Consider the following 16,802-nt stretch of genomic DNA (forward strand, 5'->3'; position numbering starts at 1 on the left):
GAGGCAAAACAACAGCAGGGGTTTGTTACCCGGTGTGTTTCAATCAATAATCACAACGGGGTGGAGAAGCAGAAAAGTTTATTTGCAGCTACAAACAAGGTATAGGGAGAATAGAATCTCAAATCCTGCACACCAGAGCAGGTCATTACACACATTTTTATATTCCTTAATGCTACTGCACTACACATCAGCCAATTAAAACTTTGCACAAATACTCTGCCTTCCTTATATGGGTTACAACAATGTTTATTTCCTGCAACCTCTAACAAGCATTCCTAGCAACTTAAACAACCAGCACATTCTGTCTGGCCTTGTAACTATCTCCTATTATCTTTAACTTGGCGTCAGCAAACCTTACACTATAAGGCATTATCTGCGGCTGCAACATTGTTTTAAGAGCAAAAGAGCTTACTCAAACCAGCCAGGTCTGAATTCTATTAAGGGGCGTTGAGAAGAAGCCCTTAGGCCTTCAGCAGGGAGATTTCCTCAACCCTTATGGCCTTCCATCCCCTCGACTTAACTAGTGGCCATGCCCTGGGGTCTCCAACAGTATCTTTGTATATGCCTGGTTATCACTACAGCAAAAAATTGGTATTTTGTGTCTGATTTTTAAAGTTTGTATTTTTTAAGTAAAGTTTTAGTTTTTAATTTAAAAAACATTAAGTTTTTAGTTAAGTTTTAGTTTCTTTAGTTTGTTTGATGAATAAAAATAATGTCCTTTATGATTGAGCATTCAATAAATGTTCACCTTAAAAAAAAAAATATTCCCTAGGTGCACACCCTAATTAAATGTGCTATGCACGCCTGTGTTGTAATCTTTGACTTTAAGTTGGTCATACAGTAAATGGAGTGAAAGTGTTTAACTTCCTCGCTTTCAATTACTTTTGAGATGGGAATATGTGTTGAGAATTTCTTTGTGCATTGCTCAATCTTTTGATCTTAATAACCAGGCCCCATTCTGTGTTTGTTTTGTGTGGCACTATACTGAACCAACTCATGTCTGTAGAATGTAGGTACTTCAGAGCTGAGATTTATTGTTTGGCACTGCTCACCTGCTATGAAATGTCCAGAAAACACAGGGGCAAACCTAATTTCCATTTCCCTTTATGTACTAGAGCTGGTGAGGGTCTGCTGTGCAAAGGAGGGGTTGGATTTCAGGAGGCTGAGCAGAGTCATATGGGCCAACTTTGAGTTCTCCTTGCATTCAGGGTGTGGGATATATGTGGGCAAGGGAGAAATTGGACAGAAGGATCTGTCTTTCCTCCACAGTGGGGTGCATTAGGGATGTTCAGGACTATGGTACTTCAGGCACTGGGTTGAAGTATCCTTTGGGAAGTCTGTGGAGCTACTCTACTAGTTTGAAGGGAGAATATTTTCCTTCCTTCCTTCCCTCCAAGCATCTCCCCAGCATTCAGTCCAACTAAGAATTTGTCTGAGGTCTCTGCCCCAGTGTAGAGGACCTGTATAAGGCCTTCTGCCCCTCTTAAGCCCAACAGAGGAGATCAATGAATAATATTGAAGGTGCAATGACATCTTTTCTCATGAATATCAAGACTATCTTTAACTGAAGCTTGATTTCCACTGTTAAGAATGACCCAGATAGTGCACTTGATCCATAGGTTATGCAGTGGTCACCTGGAGCCTACAAGCGCCTGGTTTTTATTGGATTTGTGATGGGTCAAGACAGTGTCTTAGTTCACTGCAAATTGGCACACAAATCCAATATACATGGTAAGTAGTTGCTTTCAGATGTATGTCACTGACATAGAACATAGGCAACCTAGACATTTCATTCTATAAATAACACTACTACACATACTACTTTGCTGTGTGGTATGGAGGGTTGTAAACTGTGGCTGAAGACATCCCGAACTCATGAGGAGTGAATAGAGTACCTGCTCTGCTGCTAGCTCATCCCTGGCTCCTAGACATTGAAGGTACCACTCTATTGGATTGGGACTCTTCAGCTCAAAGAATGAGGTCTGGAGAAAGGGGCAGGAAGAGCTGAGAACCAGCTAATCTCCCCAGCATATTCCTATGGGACCCTGTGATTTCCAGGGGAAAATGTGTCCAGAAGTCACTGTGGGTTGAAACATGCTGCAAATCATACTATAGTGAGGGAGAGGGAAGACCAGTGAGCTTGGGACTCCATGCCAGTATGCCTGTTTTCTAGGGAGTCTAAAGATCTACATGGATATTGGAGACCATTTGTTCTAGACAGGGTGGTGAACTCCTTTCTCCTAGGTGGGACAGTTGTGAGGGAACTCAAATTTGTGAGGAAAATTTGTTTTTTCCTCAGTTGCTTTGCTGGTAAACCCAGCAGCATGTGGCCTATTATCTTCCTTGGTAAAATATCTTTTATGTGTATATTGGTATGACTGGCATCCCTTTTTTTCTTTTTACCATTTTACTCCCATAGAGCCAGATTCTGCTCTCATGCATATCCATCCCCATTTACTTCAGTGGGAATTGTGCATGTGTATCTAATGGCAGAAGTTGTTCCTCAGCAGTTAGTGATTTACAAGGGTCTTTTTATCTTGTTCCATTTTGTTATATAATTGTCTATCATTACATCTTTTTCTTTTTTTTAAAAGATATACAGTCTCAATAAACAAAGTTATAATATATAAAAATAAAATATCAAAAACTAGTTATGGTCATTGATGGCTTAAAAAACCAAACTGACAGAAAGGTATAAAATTTCTTTGAGTTGGAGCTAAAAATGGCTTTAAAAAGCTTTCCCTAGGTTAAAAAAATTTTATTTCTTGAAGCAAGTGTTTGCTGTATATCTGTATTTGGTATACTTTGAACTAACATTTGATTAGTATTAATATTTTTTTCCATTTAGGCATATTCTTAAAATGCTTACTATCCACAATGCAAACAGAAACCTCTTGATAATAGGACTCAAGACACTAAACCTACTACTCTCTTCAGGTATTATGCATTCTACTTTCCTAATTGGTATGATATTTTTAATTGTAGACAATAATATAAAATAGGTTATTCAACACATTGTGCCTGATTCTTCTCTGCCATGCACCTCTGTGCAAAGTAGGAGTAAACGCTACAAAATTGTAATAGTAGTATTTTGCACCTACTTTGCACTCACTTTGCACAGGTGTATAGAACTCCACTGACTGCAAGGCAATGGAAAATATAGACTTTCATTTTTGCTTCTAAGAATTTTTGTTCAGAACCATCAGCATTAGCATAGTAACAGATGCTTGCTGAGTAGTTATGTAATTTTTCTTACTAACTGGAAGGGCAAGTTTAACTGATTCTGACATGCTTCCATTTGAAATAGCTAGTATTTCTGAAAAAATCAGATTCTCTTGGAGACACAGTAATTTATATCATTCTGCTCACTAACACACTGATCCTTCTACACCCTGAGAGCTTCCTGTAAGATGCTGAACTTTTTGAACTCCCACTTAAATTAATGGGTATCCCCAAGGGTTATATTCTGCCACCCTTACTCTCACTAAGTAATATCTTACTGTACAAATACAGTAGAACCTCAATTTTATGAACACCTATCTTACAGTCAGTCAGTTATAGGAACCATTTTTCCCGATGGAAAAAAATCACATAATGAAAGTGACATTGTGGAAGAACAAGTCAGCATCCCTTCACATTCTGGTGTCTTCTGTGCATTGGAAATAACTTTTCAGTGGTTTGAAGAACAAGAAGAAAGCAATGCAATGCATCATACTGCAAGTTAGGCACCGAACCTACTGTAATTTTGAGATGTTCAGTTTTATGAATTTTTTGATTTTATGAATTCCTCAGTCCCCAATTAGTTCATAAATTTGAGGTTCAACTGTAGTGAGGACTATGGGCTTGATCCAAAGCCTGTTGATGCCAGCGGTAGTCATTCCATTGAGTTTAACAAGTTTTAGGTCAGGCCCTATTTGCAGACCAAGGTACTACTCAATATGAACAATAACAATGGCAAAATATGGCCATTAGTGAATGACTACTGCTAGTAGTTTTCCTTCAGTCTCATATGTCCCAGTGCTCCTAAGCTATCAACTAGTTATTCTATCGCAGGTTATTTCTTACTGAAACTGTTCTTCCCAGTGTTACAGTAGATGTAACTGATGAATCAAACTTTACCCTTATCACTGCATTTTGGTTGTCTTACCTCAGAAAATGTATTGGAAACTGTATTTTCTGTCACAAAGAACTTTAATTATTCTTTATTTATATATATAGTATGTATACTTTAATTATATTCCAGTTAGAACTGCCTAGCCAAGGAGAATGCAGAGCTGTAGGACTATACGTTCTCTATATACTATAGGTTCTGAATAGAACAGAATAGCTGCAACTGAAATAGTACGCATAATGAATCCTACTTTTCATTAACACAACCTTGAAAAATTGTCATGAAAATGTATTAGTCCAACAAAAAATACACCCTTCCCATGATAATCATTATCATGAAAGAACCTAATGATATTTTACTCATCCATCAGAAAAATTACTTGTCATAGGTGAGTGGTTGAGTGGAGTTTTGCAAGGCTGTTTTAACCCTAGCCTTCTGATGAGTTGTTTTACATGGTCACCTATTTACTAGACACTTTCACCAATAGACAGAGTATATCATAGACTTTTAAAGAACCCATGTTAATTTAAAACAAAACGGGTTCAAGACATGTAGAAAATGCCATAAGCATATTTTATTCTTATAATACAAGCAGTTGGCTTGATGCTTCAGTCATTATACAGACAATTGTTCCATTTGGATTTTGCCTGCATAGGAACTGAAGGATTGGGCCTAGTGACAGCAAGTGACTCTGGGAAACCCTTATTTGCTGTAACAACACATGGATTTAACCCATCATAGTGAAGAACAAAATTAACACTTTTAAAGATAGTATGAAATAATTTTTAATTTTATCAATCAAGTACCATGCTTCAGACAGAAATGATCCATGTAGCTTAGTACAGAATGTAATCACGTCTCATTTTCTCTTGTGCTGTATAGATATAATTACAATTATGCTCTTAGATGAAGAGACAGATGTATTTTTGTTGGTGTTTGATGCTATGCAAACCTTCCCAAACAATGAAGAAATCCAGCAATATGGATGTAAAACTTTGCACATGCTTTTTGAGAAAGGTATTTATATTTTTCAGTTTATCATGATGTAATGATTCATAATTTGGGAATAAACTAAAGATGACTATCTAGCTGCAAAAATACATGCTATGAGTTCTGAACTGTTATATTTTTATATAAGTAAAGAAAGGATCACACCTCAGTTGATTGGGTGAATCAATACAAAATCCAGCGTTCAAGATCATACGAGAAAATACTCCATTGACTTTAGTGCTGCTAAAATGTTTTCACTTCAGAATAATTGTGATTCTGATTGTTTGTTTCTGAAATTACTAAAGGATTGAAGAATTTCACATTTACTGTATAATCATTTGTTATTTTAATGTTTCTTCTGAAAAAGAAAATCTTTATGTACTGAAAACTTGCAAAATAGTTTTTACTTGCCATAGCTGGTTTTGATAGACCATGATATGATTATTAAAGCAGGTCTTGAATCAAATTGAAACATCTTGTTTTAAAGTTAATTTTAAGGAATGCAACACCCTTACTGAGCCCACAACTATCTCTGCTCAACACCTATAAACAAATCTCCACTCCTCTGCTTCTGCCAGAACATATATAAAAATATCAGACAATTAGTATTTCTCTCTCCACCATTCATATGTCACTGTCTTCTAAGCTAATAGGGACAATGGCTATATCTTCACATGTTCTTGTACAAACCTAGCACAATAATATCTCAATTTTGATCACGGTCTCTGGTGATAAGGAAGTATAAATTTAAATTAATATTAGTGTCATATATGTTGTTTTAATTTGTAAAATGTAATTTATGTAATTATTTCAATTTTTTTCTTGGATTTGATAATTTTCTTCTTATAATTACTATTATATTTGTTTGGACTAAATTCTTTGCTCCTTTATCAGACAAAACTCCCACTGAATTTTGTTATCCATTCAAAATGGAATAAATAAGTGACAGGATTTGGCCACGTGAACAAATAGACTAATAATGCAAAACACATGCTCCATTCATTTGATATGCTGCTGCTGACAATTTTGTCTTAGAATTAATGTTTTCTTGCATTTTTACTCATATAAGTTGGATTATCCATTTATACAAATATAGCGTTCTAAAACAACCAAAATTTTAATGCAGTGTACACTGGTAAGCGGCTGTAGTACATAATTAATACGCTATATTCCCAGATATGCTTAATACATGACATGTACAATGGCAAAGGCCTACAAAACTAGTAAAAGATATGACGTTATATCAGTGCTCATTCTAAAAAATAAATGGAATATGTCATTATGTCCACACAACTTTAGGGTTTGATCCTGTTTGTAAATACTTTTATTTTCTATTAGAGCTCACAGCTATAAAACCATATCATGACATTGATTTTTAAGCAATTTTCGTCACTGGTTTCAATAAAGTGTTCTGCTTAAAATTCAGTTATATAAAATAACTCATTTTAATGTATGAAAGAATTTACCAGTTTTTACACTGCATCTCAACCATGTGCAAAAAGAGAAACTGATCAAGTTAGTTAATCCATTTATGTCTACACTACCGCCTCTGTCAGCAAAATTTATGTCTCTCAGGAGGGTGGGTTTTTTATGCTGATAGGAGAGCTCTCTCCTGTTGCCATAGTGTCTTCACCGCGTGCGCGCGCGCACACACACACTGCAGCGGCATAGCTGCTGCTGCAGCTCAACCTTAAGATCTTACTTATGTAAGCAATAGAGCAGTCAATTGATAGAAAACAGGTGTTACAGTTCCCATTTCGTTTGTTATTGTATCATAAAGGTTTTAGCCCAAAGGAAGACAATGCTGAGAAAAGTCTTAAATTATTGAAAGGATTTTAGTGTCTAGAACACTTACCTTGTGCAAAAGGAATAAAATAAATATCAGAAAACTTTGTAAAAGAAATTGTTTTTAATTAATACCAAGCTGTACAAGTATATTATTTCCTTAAAACATACTACATCTCTGTTTGCTTTTCAATTTAGTTCCAGAAGAGCAGCTGACTGAATTTGTTGAAAGCAAAGATCACATGATCATACTGAATGTGTTAAAACAGTTTCAAGAAAAAGAAGATGTAGTACTTCCGGCACTTTATTCTTTACATTCATTAGCTGGTCCATGTAAGTGCATTACTATAATATTTGGGGATATCGGTCTTTTCAAATCACTCACACCAGGACATTCAGTTCTGAAATGTTCTCTATACTGCTTCATGAATTCCCAGAGTAGTTCAAAGGAAAGCCATACGCATTGGTGCACTGGATGGCTTTTGGCATCTGAGGAGGTCCGGTTTAGGTGGCTGAGCAAATCCGCTTTAGCAGAAGGTGGGAGATTAGAATGTGAGAGCAGCCTCGAACCCCTCTGTGCCCACCCAGTCCTGGATAGCTATTGGCACCTCACAGGCTTAGAACTGCTCGATTGTTCCATTATTTAAGATCCACTCTATTTTTGTTCTTCTTTGGGTGGAAGCTTTCAATAGTCTTTTTTGTATATTTGGGCTACTGTTATAATTAATTATTTGTGAAGTGTATAGAATGCTGTTTGTTGAACACAAGTTTAGTTTGTCATAACTGAGAAATCAAAAAAGTAAACACTTGAAAATGAAGGTGGTTTCTCAGCTGCTAAGAATTATATTAATTAAACATTGTGGTTACTTAGTGCTGAAACAAAATATGTGGCCTCCTTTTACTCTGAAGTAAGCTGCTTCAGAATTCTTACAAGCTCAGTTGTACTCCAGCCTAAGCGCAAATGTCTACATAGCTATTTTGCAGCCCCGCAGCCCAAGCCCAAGTCTGCTGATCCTGACCAGCTGGGTAGACATTTAATTGCTAGGTAGACATACCCTGACTTAATAGAGGCAGACCTGCTTTTTGTCCCCATTTCTATTGAAGGATGATCTGCTCAGCCTCTTTCACGAATCATTAATAAGAATTTTTTGTTGTTGTTTGCTATATACTACTTGCACTTTAAACTAGGTGTAGAAATATTTGTAATTAAAACCTGCACTTTGGCACATCATTCAAAAAGCCAGAAGCATACCTTAGCTGAACACTTCTAAGCATTCTCTATCTATTGAGTGGGCATAGGGCAGAGCTAACAGCCAAAATAAGTGATGTTAACTTGCTCACAAAAAGGAGAGGAGATTAGAATTACAATGGTTAGAGCAGGATACTAGGGGTCAACATTTCTGGGTTGTATTCCAGGCCCTGCCACTGAACTGATGTGATGTATATCCTTGTGCTAATCACTTAAATACTGTATACTTCTGTTTACTCATCTGTAAAATGTGCAAAGAAATATTTACCTACCTGTTTACAGATTTAATTATTATTTGTAAAGCACCTGGAGACCTCTTTATGAATGGTGCTATATAAGTAAAAAGTATTATTTCTGTTAAATGGCTAACTATGTAATAGAAGCACATCAGTAACAATTCACACTCTAAGTTGAAGTAAAATAGCATTTGTAAATATAGGTTTTAGCTAATGTCTTTCATTGTGGAAATAAGTAGAAATAATAAAAATTGTCACAGTGGCTGAAACCAAAGTATAGATCCAGTTTTTGAAATACATGTACATATTCAAACCTTATCATTTAATTTTTCTTATTTAAGAAGCATAACAATGTTTTTTTTTTTTTTTTTTTTTACTTTAGCCAGCAATGTTGAAGTGCTCATGTCTGGAAATGTTAGATGTTACAATGTCATAGTGGAAATGATGAAAACATTTCCCAACAGTGAACCAATTCAGGAAGTGAGTTGCTGTTTGTTACACAAGCTTACACTGGGTAAGTTCATGAAACAGTATTTTATACTGAATTTTTCATTGTTTGCTTGCTTCTTTAACAGGTGACAGTGTTGCTAGTGAAAAGATTACACGACCAGTTAACCTTTAGAGTAGAACTAGATTAAAGTTTATATCTAGCCAGGCAATAAAGAATTTATTTGTATTGTTGTAGCTCCTGAGGCCCCAGTCACGTAGACACAACGCTGTACAAATACAGAACAAAAAGACAGCCTCTACCCTGAAAAACTTACACTCTAAGTACAAGCTAAGTTAGAGGAGCTAGATACAACAAACAGACAGGAGAAGCACAAGGCAACAATGACATCTATGTGTGCATAGTATCCAAGCCTTCTTTTTAGAGTTCTTACAGCATGGAAGATAGTTCCTTCTAGGATTTCATGTTTGAGGTGCTGATGCAGAGTACCTGAGAAACAACTGATGGTACTATATTTTCTTGTAGAAAGTGTCCTTTGGGAACTTATGTATCCTCCTTATAATGCTCCCAAAGATTCACATCACAGTAACTCTTCTTCTAGTCAAGGAAAGTTGGACAAGGTTGTTTCTGGATTGTAGAAATGCTTCAGTCTTGACTATGGTTAATCAAGAGCAAAACAAGTTGCTCCTCCACCCTCACAATGGACATAGTGTTATGCTCTATAGTCTCTGCAGCCCCTGCTTGCCTGAGAAGTTTGGGTGAAAGTTTAGGACCTGGATTTGGATCTCCTGAATTGTATGACTGCTTCTAGAGTGTCAGTCTGATGTGTTGATATTTTACTTTTGGTTATGCCTGGTGTAACACACAGTCAAATCTTACTCTGTCTCATCTATAGTTTTTATGCTCAAATTAGAGAAGTGGTGAAAGCTTGCAAATTCAATAGCTCATGTTCAACTATGACAAGACAGAATCACCACTCTTGCAGGTCTGAACATGATCTGGTAATTTAAAGGCATTTACAGTACAAAATATGTTCATTATCTGTATCATATGTTCATACTTTTCTCTTTTAGATGAGCCTCTAGAGAGAGGCTCTCAAATTGGTTTATACCTAAGCACCTGAATGCCTGTAAGCTACATAAAGAAATGCAGGAAGAAACAGCTATTTAACAGAACAGGGCACCACTACATAACAGGATAGTGGGTGAAGAAAAATACTATATCCATTTATAAGGGGAATTAAGTTAGACATTTCAGAGTGATGCAGATGTGCTCAAGTGCTTTTTTAAATTTGAGCCGTAGAGCTCAATCCTGCAAGGTGCTGATCCTGTTTATCTCCTATTAAAGGCAATAGAAATTTGAGAGTGCTCAGCCCCTTGCAGGATCAACTCTATAATGAGTTGGAGTAAGTAAGGTTCACTTCCTATTGTGTGTCAGAAAAGCACCATCAGACCACAAGTGGTATGTTCTTCAGTTTTACATTTCATCTGAAGGGCTAGAGAAAACTTAGTCCTTTTTAAACCTTTGATTTTTTTCTGTCATATTGGTAGAGTGATTCAGCTCTCTCTTAATTAAGAATTACTAAACAAAATTAAATATCAGATACAATAGATGTAACTAGCAGAATATGTTTAATGAAGTGGGTACTCCTAAAGTAAGATGTACATGTAGTATTTATTTTCCTTGGGGGGCATAGGGAAATTTTGGTTTTTATTTGTTTGTTTGTTCTTTGCAGTATTCCTTACATTGAACCTACGGCAGGAAATGCTGCACATGCCATAGTAAATGTTTCTTTTTAGAGATGCTCATTATATATACACCAAAGATATTTATCTTTCTACTGTTTCAAAATGTGTAAACTCTTTTAGAAGCTTGTGCTAAACCCTGATCTATTTTGTGTGGAGAGACCTCTATTTCAGAATATAGGTCAAAACAGTTAAATAGCTTCTCCTATAGGGTCAGTCAAGTGTCAGTGCAGAAATCAAAGTTCAGGTCTATACTTTGGCTAGTCATTTGAAGGCAGCAATAGCTTGGAAATAATGCAGTGGCTGCACACTCTGCCTTTTGACAGAGGTGGGCACTTCATTTTGCTCTTCATTAACACTTTCTGTAGCTGCCTAAAGGAATGGTGTTTATAGGCGCTAGAGAGTCACATCCAGCAAGTCTCATCTGAAGGTAGATAAAAGCCTCTTTGAAGGATTCAGTGGAATATAGAGGATCCTCATGAGTCCTTCCTACATGAAAGAGGAGGAGAAACCAAAGTACCCAGTTCCCTGTTTTTCTTATTCTTGGCCAGTTATCCTCATTTCACAAAGCAATTTACTTACTATGTCAAACAAATTAACTGCCTCATCTGCTGTTTTTCTTCAAGCACAGTATGTGTGGATGTAGCTATATTGTCTCTGTATATAGATCTAGCTAGATATATTCAGATAACATTTTAATCTATTTTTAGGAAATTTTTTCAACATTCTGGTACTAAATGAGGTACACAAAGTCATTGTGAAGGCTGTTATAAGATACTCTGAAAATGCAAAGTTACAGGCTGCAGCACTCGGTTGCTTAGCTCTCCTCAGTAAGTAAATTCCTTCCTAATTACCTAAACACTTATATATTCTCAGTTGGTGTGCTAGCGTAATTTCCTGTGGTTTCATAATTCTTCTGTATTTTGTCATTAGTAGATTTCAAACAGGAGTAGGGCTTAACAAGGCTAGGTATGCAACAGTGTTTTTTCCTGCTTACCTGTTAGAGCTCATTGTTTTGTTGTAGCATGCCAGTATCTGTACCAGTTAACCGCGTCACCTACCCTCCACTCAGTTGGTATACTGTTTTGATGAGCACTAACATATCTATTCATAGGCTGCAATCCCTTCTTAGTTTAAAAACTGTTGAGGGTAGTGAATATAGGAATTCTGAATCTAAGGTCGACGGTTGGTTTGTGTATCTGCATACTAATACTGCTATGGCAGTTGACTTCTGTTTCCCAGCAGGATGGTGTCTGTGTTCTAGAAATAAACGGAAAGTTTTGAGCTTTATTTGAAGCTGCATTAAGGCCACAATTTTTAAATGTGGGTGTCTGTTAATTTGTTAGGGGTGTGATCCTGTAACCCCTTACAAATGTGAATAACTCTGTGTCACATTGCAGTCAGTTGGGTTGCTCATGTGAATAAGGGTAGCAAAGGTGTAGCAGATAGCAGAACGGTGCCTACTTTGTGTAACCTTTTAATACTGTGTTGGCAACCATTCATTTTCATAAGTACTGAAATTCACTGACAATTTAAAACCAGCTTGTTTTAAAATCACATTTTATTTTACTCTTGCCCAATACTTCTCTTAGCCAGTTCAATGTACCCTTCTTTTCCAAATGACAGAAGAGTGCTGGAAGATCACGGTGACTCTGTGATGAATGGCAGTGTAGAAGTGTCGTAGGGTCATGTTTTAACATCTGCAATATTCTTTATGTGAACATGAAAATAAATGTATGCATGCATTTTAAAATTAGAAATATGACCTGAGACATAACTACATTTAATTTAAAACCCTCTTGTCTGTAATGAACTTTTTAAAATATTTTCATAATGTCAAAGAAAATGAGAAAAATCTGTTGCAGAACTTGTATCAGAAGTTTTCATCCTTCCTTGAAGGGACTGGCTTATATCACCTTTCTCTGGTAAAATCAGCTTTGGCTAAATCTGATTTAGCCACATAGGCAGAGATGAACACCCGCGTAACTCAGAGTGAGAACAAGTCCTAAATCTTTTATTTTCACAATAAGAATTGATTGTCATTTTATTTTCAAGCGGAAACAATATTTTTAAATCAAGACTTAGAGGAAAGAAAAGAAGAGGAAGAGGGAGAAAAATTATATTGGCTGGAAGCATGCTATAAAGCATTAAAATTGCACCGAAAAAACGTAGATGTACAGGTAAGAATTTTGGGAGTGTGTGTGTGTGTGTGTGTGTGAGAGAGAGAGAGAGAAAATTAAAAAAATTAAATGCACAAGTTAAGGTGTTTAGCAAAGTAATTCTCTCAAATGTACTAAAATTATAGTCTGGAGAAATAAAGATTGGGTTTTGCTTAATTATTAATAATGACTTCTCATGATAGAAGTGCAGACATGTGGCCCCACTCTTTTTCACAGAAAGGTTCTTTCCACCTGTTAGAGGGTGCCATGATTTAGAGAAGCAAGAGAACTCAAGATTGTTAAATAAATAAATAAACCCCAACAGGCTGTAAAACAGTATGTTCATTCAGTTACAATATCTTCTGTTGTGTCCATCAGATTACACCTTTTATAAGAGTGAGACCCACTTGTGAAGAATACTCTTCTCTTGGCAAACTGAAACAAGTTAAATATTCCCCCAAATCAGTAGGTGAATCTTGACTAACAAACTATTTATTTATAGTAAAGGGAAGTCTGAATAAAGAGAAATGTATCCTATTTGTGATCATCATTATGAGCTGACATGATACTGAAAATGACTTATTCTAGCCAACACTGACTGGTCAGTAATGGTCAGCATAGTGTCAGCTAACTCAGTTCTTAACATTCATGTTTGAACACAATAACATTTTCTCACATAGATAAGCTCTATATGATTGAACTGGAGTTAGGAATCAATGCTTGTCACTTCTCCATTAGTTCATCTCCTCAGTGGGCTGGTCTCAGTCACTTCTTCAGATCATGCATATGTAGTCAGTAAGGGTATAATTCACAGGTGGTACAGAGGACCAATGCAAGGCCTTGTAGGGGGCTGAAGTGGGGCCCGGGATCGTACCCGGTAGCCTTCATACCACAGTATAAGAGAACAGAAATGTAAGTGTTTATAAATTTAACCCAAGAGCCACAAGTCTCTGAAAAAAAGAATGAGAGACATATAGCTTGTATGGTCAGTGTCTGTCCCCTTATCAACTTGGTATTACTTAGCACAGTGGGAAAAAGAGATGGTCCATGGCTTGTTTGAACAAAAGCAAGCCAGAGAAATTCCTAAACTCTATTCATGAAATAAAGCATCAATAAGAACATGAGAGGTGTGTGTATACGTGTATATATAGATATAAAGTGAGGCTTTCTGTCATCATAACAACCTAGATAACAAATTGTGACTGAATTAGTATTTTTATTCATAACTGTTTGGTTTTTTTTATCTGTTTTTGATGTGTTGACATCCACAACAGAGTGGCAAAACTAATGGAACTATTTATAAAATGTCTTTAAAAATAATTTGTAGCTATTTTAAATTGTATTTGTTTTAAAAGTATTTTATTTTGCTCTTGTTTTAAATTCAGGAGGCTGCCTGTTGGGCTTTGAACAATCTGTTGATGTACCAATGCAACCTTTATAAGAAAATTGGAGATGAAGATAAACAGTCAGTAGTAATAACTTGAACTATATATTTGGGAGCACGGAGGGATTCAAAACTCATTGTTAGGTCACGTGGGTTAATTAATTTACTTTGTTTCCCTTTTGTTGCTTTCTAATTCATCAAAATGGGCAGGGCCAGCAGCGATACCTGGGGCAGAGGATGCTGCCTGAAGACACTCAGCTTGCTGCTGTTCCCAAAAGATTAGGGCTGGGAGAGGAGTTTGAACCACCTGGTAGCTTGGGAGAAAAAGATGAGGAATAAGCCCCCAAATTAGATGGAAGGCTGAGGTGGAGGGGGCACTACTGGAATCAGGGAGGAGAAGCTGGACATGGGCGAGACAGAGGTAGAATCTCTGTTACCTCCTTCTCAGAGATGCCACAATTAGCCAAATTTGAAATACAGTTTATTGTATTCTTTTGTGGACCTTGACTCATTTAGACAAAGCTCCCATTTAATGTCAGGGAGACAGGAATTTGGCCTAATATGTGCAGTTTGCAACTATTTAAAGGGCTTTCTCTTTAACTATTGCTATGGCAAAATATTAACAACCTGGTATTATGATCTACACAGAATAATTTCACTTAATTCTAATATAGATTCCTAAACATGTATTATAATCATTGTAATATGGCCATTATACAGTGATTTATTTATTTTTGTGAAAGGTACCCCATACACAGAGAAGCAATGCTAGCCATGCTGATGCATTCCACAGCAAAAGAAGTGTTTCAGGCAGCTGCTAATGCCTTGGCAACTTTATCAGAACAAAATGGTAAGGAAATTTAGTACCCGATACCCTCGTCTTCACTGTCAGCCTTCATCAACAATTCATTACAATAATATTATAGGATACGTTTACATTATATCATCAGGGATTAGGGTTCGGAGAGCTCATGCACTGAAAGTTAAGCATGCACATAAGCATTTCCAGGATCATGGCCCTCGTTCTGTTGCTGCTCCTGCCCCTGATAGTCTTAGGTAGAGTGAGACTAGAGACTGGCACCCTAACACTCATTCCCCAGGTGAGACTGCATTATGTTGCCACTAGACCTCCAGGTCCTCTCAATACAATTATTTACAGATTGAACTGTATAGTACAAAGTTGTTGATGCATGTAACAATATTCCTTTCTAAATAAACCCAAATCATGCAGATGTGTTAGTTACATGTGAGCAAAAAGTTATATATTTGGATTTTAATAGCTATAGATATACAAACACAGTATTTTATTACAACAAGGAGTGGAATTTTCAAAGGTGCCGGAGGGAGGGAGGTATCCAATTCCCATTGAAATCCTATGGGAGCTGAGAGCCTAACTTTCTTAAGCTCCTTCTAAAAATCCCAGCCCAAGGTCTTTGAGTTTTGCCTTTTTTTAAAAAAAATTCTCCCACTGCTTTTTTTTCCCCTTTTAAAATAACATACTTAACACAGAAATAATAGATGGGGAGAAGCATCTTGAAATCTACAAGTACAATCTATAGTCAATTTACATAATGGTTTGAAATGTACGTACTAGCTTTTGAAAGGCAGGAGTTAATGATAGTTATGATGACCAGTACAGGATGCAGTGTGGTATAAACATGACTATTCTATTCTGCAGTGTTATTTCAGGTATGATGTACTCATTACTTAATAGGAATCAGATCTCAGTTATGGATTAAAGTAAATGGAGTTATGCTGGTGAAACTGAAAGACTTTGGACCCATGCAGAAAGTAACACTTATTTTTGGAGCCTTATTTTGAAAATTAAAGTTTTCGGTTTCCTGCGTGATCACAGAAGAACAATTCACAGTAAAAGTTATTTTGAAATAAAACAAACAATTAAAAATAGACTCAGTGATAAATCCTGCATCCCATAATGGTGACTTTGCGTAACTGGAAATATTGGCTGTATTTGTTCCCATTAGGCACTTTTAAGATCCTAAATATATGGGCTAAGTTGTGCAAATACACTCTACTCCAGCCTATACTATTTTCCATTCTAGTTTGTATGTATATAAATTTGTAAATAAAGTGTTAGCCTTGCAAAGTTTTGCACACATGCATAACTTCAAATGAGCGAGACGTCCTATTGACGTCAGTAGGACTACTTGCCTTCTCCTAGTTAGAAGATGCACAGATGTTGGCGGGATCACAGCCTAAATGAATATATATGTTTGTTCATACCATGCTTTCTCATGTTGTAGTAAATATTAGAAAGGTTCTGTTGGCAAAAGGAATACACATTAATGCATTGGACATAATGAAGAAACATTCAGACTCCCCTGAAGTGGCTGAAAGTGCCTGCAAAATGCTGAATCATGTTTTTGAAGGAAGGTAAGATATACCTAGTAATGTGGGATCATGTGATGTTCTCGTGCAGGTTTTAAGACATATTTAAATAATTGACAGTTATTTACTTCATGTAGGGTGAAAATTTACTGCAGAGCTGAAGTCACATAGTCTGAAGTCTGAATTTCATAAGCCCCAGGGTCAACTGTACAGAGGGGTGGGGTAAAGAGACTACTCCTGAGTCCTTTGAACCCCTGGAAATGTACAGTGGATACCATCACTAAATGGACTATACAGGCAGCCCATAAAGCCACAGTGAATTCCATGTAGAGCTGAACAAATATTG

General features: G+C 36.5%; 1 protein-coding gene across 2 annotated transcripts in view; it reads left to right on the top strand.

The window, feature by feature from the left end:
• LRRK2 (leucine rich repeat kinase 2) overlaps positions 1-16,802 on the top strand; it is a 119,290-nt gene that overhangs the window by 19,731 nt on the left and 82,757 nt on the right. For both annotated transcript variants that reach the window (XM_074942446.1, XM_074942447.1), the window contains exons 4-12: positions 2,849-2,937; positions 4,994-5,128; positions 7,085-7,219; positions 8,754-8,885; positions 11,275-11,394; positions 12,620-12,744; positions 14,109-14,188; positions 14,851-14,957; positions 16,372-16,501. In XM_074942446.1, coding sequence (XP_074798547.1) covers positions 2,849-2,937; positions 4,994-5,128; positions 7,085-7,219; positions 8,754-8,885; positions 11,275-11,394; positions 12,620-12,744; positions 14,109-14,188; positions 14,851-14,957; positions 16,372-16,501 — 1,053 coding nt within the window. The remainder of the gene's footprint in view (positions 1-2,848; positions 2,938-4,993; positions 5,129-7,084; positions 7,220-8,753; positions 8,886-11,274; positions 11,395-12,619; positions 12,745-14,108; positions 14,189-14,850; positions 14,958-16,371; positions 16,502-16,802) is intronic.

Source organism: Natator depressus, chromosome 1 (genome assembly GCF_965152275.1).
Source record: "Natator depressus isolate rNatDep1 chromosome 1, rNatDep2.hap1, whole genome shotgun sequence".
Taxonomy (NCBI): domain Eukaryota; kingdom Metazoa; phylum Chordata; order Testudines; family Cheloniidae; genus Natator; species Natator depressus.